At 34.1% G+C, this 7,101-nt stretch overlaps 1 protein-coding gene across 1 annotated transcript; it reads right to left on the bottom strand.

Annotated features, from left to right (window-relative positions):
* Positions 1 to 252: 252 nt before the first annotated feature.
* On the bottom strand, positions 253 to 6,687 carry LOC110033158 (DNA-directed RNA polymerases II, IV and V subunit 6A-like; the record flags this gene model as incomplete). The annotated part of the gene is given in 4 exon segments (XM_020737049.1): positions 253 to 320; positions 6,262 to 6,313; positions 6,399 to 6,568; positions 6,654 to 6,687. Coding segments are annotated over 4 exon segments (324 nt in total), but the record flags the coding sequence as incomplete, so codon positions are not given.
* Between the last annotated feature and the right edge of the window lie 414 nt (positions 6,688 to 7,101).

The raw sequence follows: 7,101 nt of genomic DNA, 5'->3' as shown, positions 1-7,101 counted from the left end.
ACTTCCAAATATCCACAGTCTAAACTAAGAAAATGGAACAATAAACTAGAATGCAGTAATGAAAGAAAGGGGAACTTACATACCACCTAATTCCTATGTACTTAACTTTGCTTTATGCTTTTTACATTTATATCACCCAAATCATTCATCACATAAAAAATACCAGTATTTTACCTTATAGAAATAAAGTACATAAGAATTGAGTGGTATGCATGCAAATCTTCCTAAAAGAAAGTATCCGAGAATATTTACCTCCCATCAGGAAGATACCTTCGAATGGTGAAGGGTATCTTGCGCTGCCGAAGCTCTTTCATTGCAATCTACAATAGTATAAGAAAGCAGAGGTTGGAGAAACAGCTAGAAAATTGATTAGCAACAATTAAATATACTCAACAAATCAATTCAACTCTGAACATTAAATTGTATATGCTTTCAAGTCAAGGTAAGAAAAATAAGAATGCATGTTTAAAACACCAGGTGAATGAATTTGTGAATGCGGATAAAAAAATTTTCATGGACTACCAACCTCTCAATCTGTACAAAACTTATTTTGAAAAGTTTTGTTGGAAAACCAATTTTTTAGGCTTACATGGCTAAAATGAGTTAGAAGCTCATTCAATTTATTATCCTGAATCAGGTGCATCAAGCACTCAGAGCATGATGGGGAGAACTATTGATCCTGTTGCTATAACGTTATGAATTCAATTTGCAGCTTTCACTTCTCCATTCACAACTTATCATAATCATCATTAGCATAATCGCAACTACTTGAGGATGGCCTTAAAGAGTTCTCATTTAATTTCATTCCTCTCGAGTATTCTTCAAGATGTCTATACTACACAAATAGCTTCCCCAACACTAAAGAAAGGTTCGACTACTTTTTCTTTCTAATCCACTGACACTAATGTTAATAGTTTGTCTAAAGGACGCATTTTCTACCCTCTGTTGTACATGTCCACATCATTTAAGTATTTTTTTCTCTCACTTAAATTTTAATAGATATCACTCCACCCCATCATCGAACATAATCTTCCTTAATTTCGCCACATATCAATCTTAATGCCCTCTTCTCTACATACCGGCATATATCAGTATCCTGTTCTAATAAAAAATCCTATGCTACTATTTCATTTTAATCATTTAGCCTATCCTTTTGGATGATAAATCCTCATCTATATATCCATTATTACGTATAATAAAATATAATCTACATCATATTGCACCTAGCTATCACATTATCTTCTAACCATAATGAATGATAGCTGGTAACATCATACCAACTAAAATTGAATATAATATACTTGATTGTTGTTCTACCAATTTCAAATCTCCATCTCCTATATTTTTCCTTCACCGTTCAAATTTTTCACTTTTTTTTCTATCTCCTGCAGTTTGCCATTACATATGCTATATTTTTTTTCATTTTTAAATGGATTTCTCATGAGTTAAAACCATATCACCTGTGAAAAGCACGCACCAAGACACTAGGAATGTCAAAAATTGACGCGACACAACAACTCCACTCGAAAAAATCAGGCTAGGGTTGACACCAATATTTTTCAAGTTGAGTTAAAGTCTTAGAAGTTGACACATTTAAAAAATTTGATCATCTTCAAGTCAACCCGAAAACCCAAAATCACTCATAATAACCCGCAAAGGCTCCGCACTTCGTTTCCACAGTTCAAATCTCTTATTTCCCACACGGTTCTTCAAGCGCCGCACTTACTTCCCTTCAAACCCTTCTCTTCTATGTTACTTTCATATTTAGGGTTTGCAAAGTCGCTGGGTCACACCGTCCCGATGCCTTTCATCTGCATGATCCACGATGAGAAGGCCAAAAGAAAAACCTAGGCAAAACTTCAAATTTCCATCCGCCGCTAGTGGCAAGATCAAAGGCTCAAGTCTTCGATGCGTTCGAATTTTCATCCTCCATTTCAAAAATTGATAAGCTACAGATATTAGTTATTATTGAACTTTTTTATTTTATTTTTGGTTATTTTAAATGAATATTAACATAAGCTACATATTCTTGATATGTTTTGGTTTTTGGCTGTTTTGGGTTGTTGTGATGACACCCTTTTTAGCCCTTGGGGCTCAAACGTCTTGTGATTTCACCTACTTGATATCACATCTCACTATTGATCTAGCTCATTGTTAGCTTATGGATTACCCTGCCTATAATGGTTTCTTTACGAGTTGCTAGTTACTTATATTGTTCTTTGTTTTTTGGGGTTATTTTGATGATATTAATTGGACTTTGGAGATGTTGTTCTCTATCTTTAGATTTCTGGCCCATTCGCTCAGTTCCATAGCTCTTGTTTATCAACTATTTTCGCATAAAAACTCCACTTTTTTGCTCTCCTTTTGCTATAAAAAATGTGCTTTCGTAAGTTTCATTTGTTGGAACAAAATTCTTGGATGGAAAGAGATTTTTTTTTGCAAGATTGATGTCTTCTTTTACATCTTTGGATGTTTCCTTGAGTGTATCTCATGTTTTTATTTACATAAGATGATTTATGACTTATTGCATCATATGCTTATTTTTGTTGATGTTGAGTGAAAATTAATCTCCAACATAACTTCAATTTAATGTAAGTCTCTTTATAGTTGACAAGTTAAACAGGTCGGGTTCGGGTAACCCAAGTTTGAGTGGGGTTCAAGTTGAAAATTTCAAACCGTATAATATTCAGGTCGTGTCAGTTTCGAATCAGATTTGAACTTGACTCGTAGACCCAATTGACACCCTTAAAATAAAATTTTTAAATTTTTAAATAATAATGTTTAACATTATGATACTCATCATCTAATTTAAAATTTTAATTGTTTTCATTACCATAAAAGTTTAAATTTTAATATAATTATTCTTCATAAATGCTAATGCTTATTAAAGCATTCTCATGTTCTATTTATAATAGAAATTTTCTTCTTATATTAGTCAATTGGTGACAGAAATATATAAATTTTAAAAGACCTTAAACTATGCCATTTGTTATGGCTTAACAGGATCTTTGAGCCGTGTATAGTATTTACCATTGACAATTATTAAACATTGGTTTTATCATGGGTTCAATAAAATTTTCTCTAGTTTTTATTGAGTGCATAAAAAGACTACCAATGAAGGTCCAAGATATTTCTATGATTTATACCATTTTTCATCCCAACCGCACCTATCAATGTAAATTTTTATCAATTATAACCATCAGACATTATTATAGGCAGAGGTAGACTTAGGAAGACTTGAGCTTATTGTATAACAAATGATCTTAATTTATTAGAACTAAATGAAAATATGTCACTAAATAGGGCAGAATGAAGAAAAAGGATTCATGTAGCCGACCCCACATAGTGGGATCAAGGCTTTGTTGTTGTTGTATGAGCATCAACCATTTTTCAAGTCATGGATGATGTCATCTTACAAATGCAGTATAGCTTTAAGTTAAGTGGTGATTCTTTGGTTGGTAGTTGTTTTATCAGTCGTGAATCCCTTGGAGTCACGGGTTCGAGCTCGTCTGAGAGCATTTGCCTGTAGCGCCGTAGCGCGGGATCGAGTGATTAGGCACATGAGGTTGGTTGGGGACTTTTATCATAGCCCTAGCCAATATAATTGGGAAAAAATGAAAAGTTAAGTGGTAAGGCATCAAAAATCATAGCCATTTATTTCATTGAGTTGATAAATTTCTTCTGTGTCACGTTTCATTATAAGATGGCTTTCAATAATGAAAAATGACTAGTTATAGCCAATGTTATTGACAGAACATGCTCCAAAGAAAAATAACACAAAGTGCAAGTGTCACATTGCTTCGTTGCATCATAGCATTGTAAGCTTAGTTCCTCAAAGCAAAATCACAGCTAAAATTTCATGGTCACACTCAGCATCTTCCATAATAACAAAGCATAATTAATTGTTTTTCCCCACTGTTTCTCTTCGTTATTGAGTTTTTGTTCATTGCTTATTTGCTCTCTTTCATTGGAACTAGTTTCTTCTTTGGTAATTCTCTCCAGATCACTCTATGCCAGTTCTTATATGTTAATTACTAGCTCCAAAGCATGCTTCAGGTGCACTGGCTATATGTATCGCTAATATGAAACACAAACTCACAAAAATGTGCAAGTGTCACATACTTTGTTGCATCGTAGCATTGTAAGCTCTGCTCTTCAAAGCAAAATCACAAGTAAAATATCATAGTTTAACTCCGCATCTTCCATAAAAACAAAGTATTTATTTGTTTCTCCCCACAGTTTCTCTTGCTATTGAGTTGTCGGTCATTGCTTATTCATTCTCCTCCACTGGATCTAATTTCTTCTTCGGTATATCTCTTCACACACTTTTCGAACCTCTGCTCACCACATCTTACATGGCACTTGCTAACAACCCACAAGAAACCAAGTAATCTAAATAGCACAGACATACAGAAAGCGCGGAAATTACAAATGTCTTTTTCATTTTATGTTATTACATCATCCTCGGGCTAACCCTAGTGCAAGGTTAATCATATATACAATGCTCATCAATCACAACTGGCATTCAAAATAGGAAAACACATACAGAAATAAGTCCTAAAGAAATATGTGTTTCATTTCTTCCAGTATTTTTAAGAACTTAGCTCAATACTCCTTGACCGGGATCACCTGGCACAAAGAGAAATATTTATATTACATAGGGCTTAAACATTCGGAGTCTGGCTCCTTGATGATTTCTCTCTTTCCAGCTGACACTTAAAGGCCCAACAGGAAAAAGACTCAAGGACGTACACCATAAATATTTATCATCGCATCAATGACTCCCGTAAAATATTAAAGCTTTCCTTACCAAACTTAACCCATAATCCATCCATCGCTGGCTTTACTTGTACCAGTTGACTGCATGTTCATCTAAAGAGCCCATCAATCTAAACGAGCAACTCTGCAACTTGAGAGTTTGATTCCTAGGCTTCCTCCACTACTCACTCGATTCCTAGAATCTCTCCTCAACATGTACCCTAGTGGCACCATGGGCACTCCTCTCTCAAACAAATTGGCATTAAACTCTACAATCATCCGAATCATCTCAGTCAGCGCCTTTTCTCTGGTACTCACATGCGAACATGCTCTTAGCTAAGTTGCATACTCCGTTGATGCTCAAGCTGCCATCTTTAGGGAATTCACCTTTTCTGTCACCTCCTTAATCATTGTTGTGGTTATGTGCAATGGTGGTCTGAGGATTAAGCCAAATGAGATGGTGATGAGCTAGTTGTCGTTGACATTCATCATTAATAGGTAGCTCACTAAAACAAAGTGTTGACGACTATTTTGGAGTAAACAATGCTCGTAACCACGAAGCATATTCGATCATCATTAGCAATTGGACATTACACAAATACTAACCTTTTGAACTCAATGGCATCCATGCTTAGCTCCACTGAACAAATTGAACGTATCAATAGTTGAACAAAATATAAGAGCCCTGAAGAAGTTGTACAACCCTACACTTCCTGATTTTCTCAGTTTGGTACTGACGAGAAGAATCACCAATTGCAATAAGCAACCTAATTACAGAATTTCTCTCAAACAGCATTTCCTCGTCACAACCAACTCTTAGCACCGCCTCTGGCTACAGGAGGGACGCCATCTCTTCAAGTGCAAGTTACATATTTTTGTTTTATAACAAGGAACAGAAAGAAGCAGATATACACCCAATCATGCTCCTATTTTAGTTAAAAACAAAAAAAAAAAACTCAAAAAGAAAATGAATAGAAATAAAAAATAGAACCCATCCAAGTATGAAGTAAAGAACGAGCAAAATTTAATTTTTTAGTTTTAGGATATATTTAGTGGTTGAGTTTTACAAAAGTATGATTAAATATATCAAAATGTTTTTTTTTTTTTTTCAAACCTTTGGTTTGATTCAATGCTCATTGGTACAATATGAAAATAGCGTTTAGTTATTGAAACACCCCAATATACAATAAACTTCAAATCACAAGTGTTAATTAGTCGATATAAATTTTTATAATTATGATTATCTAATCAATATAACTTAGAAAATAAGAAAAAACACCAGTGTAATGGGCATAAACAAATATAACTTTCAAACATTTCCAAGATAGCTTCACTACGTCAAATGAAACAATGTAAAAAATGCACAACCATATTTCATTCAAATTTTAAAAATTTCATCGATAATCCATAACATCATCAATGAAAACAATCATCGTGATCACGAATACATAGAAGAAAGAACTTAAAATAAATAAATAAATAAATAAAACAGCAATGTAGTACCTCCAGAGGATCAGTTTCACCTTCAAGCTCAACCATTACAGGAGCATTCATGCTGTTAGCCAAAAAGCATTTGATGAAAATAAACTGGATGAACTACGAAGTAGATTTTTTTAAAAAAAAAGTTTGAAATGAAAGACCTGATCTGAAGAGCACGTGTGCCTAATATCCTTGCACGCTCATACTTTGTCATATATTTGGATGTTTTCCTAGGTTTCTCAACTGGTTCTTGGTCCTTTTCTTCATTTTCAACACCAACAATATCATCTGGAACATCATCATTGTTATCTTCCTCTACCTCTGCACCTTCCTACATAATCCAATCACCTTGACATTGCTACTTCTTGAGCGAGCAAAAGGCCTATGAAATTCAAAGATAAATGGTTAAAATATACCTCAATTTCAGGTTCCGGCGGCTCATCCTCATACCTGAAAACAATCAATTACCGTGGACAATTAGATCATTAGCTTGTCAACACAGAAAAATTGTAATTTCAAGCTTCAAGTTTCGTGCATGCAAGAGAACATTTTAAATGACAATTTTGAAAAATTCTGGTATGAAAGCATCATGATGCAGACATGCGCAGATCATATTAGATCAAATGGTTGAAAAAAATTGCTAAGAAAAAATGGATTGTATGGGCAAAAGTAAAAATATGATTCTGAGAGGATAGAAATATAAAAATACATCAACTGATAGATCAACCAGATTTTTGTTTCAGCATGAGTCAAATAATGCCAAAGAACTAAGACTTGGACAACAGAACAAACAGAAGAAGAGTAAGGCTCGAACAGATAATAGTGCTTCAAATGTTATATGATAAATTTATTCACAACATTCAA

This window comes from Phalaenopsis equestris, unplaced genomic scaffold (genome assembly GCF_001263595.1).
Source record: "Phalaenopsis equestris unplaced genomic scaffold, ASM126359v1 Scaffold001100, whole genome shotgun sequence".
NCBI lineage: Eukaryota > Viridiplantae > Streptophyta > Magnoliopsida > Asparagales > Orchidaceae > Phalaenopsis > Phalaenopsis equestris.
The sequence above is the reverse complement of the archived record's forward strand: the minus strand, read 5'-3'. Positions and strand labels throughout refer to the sequence as shown.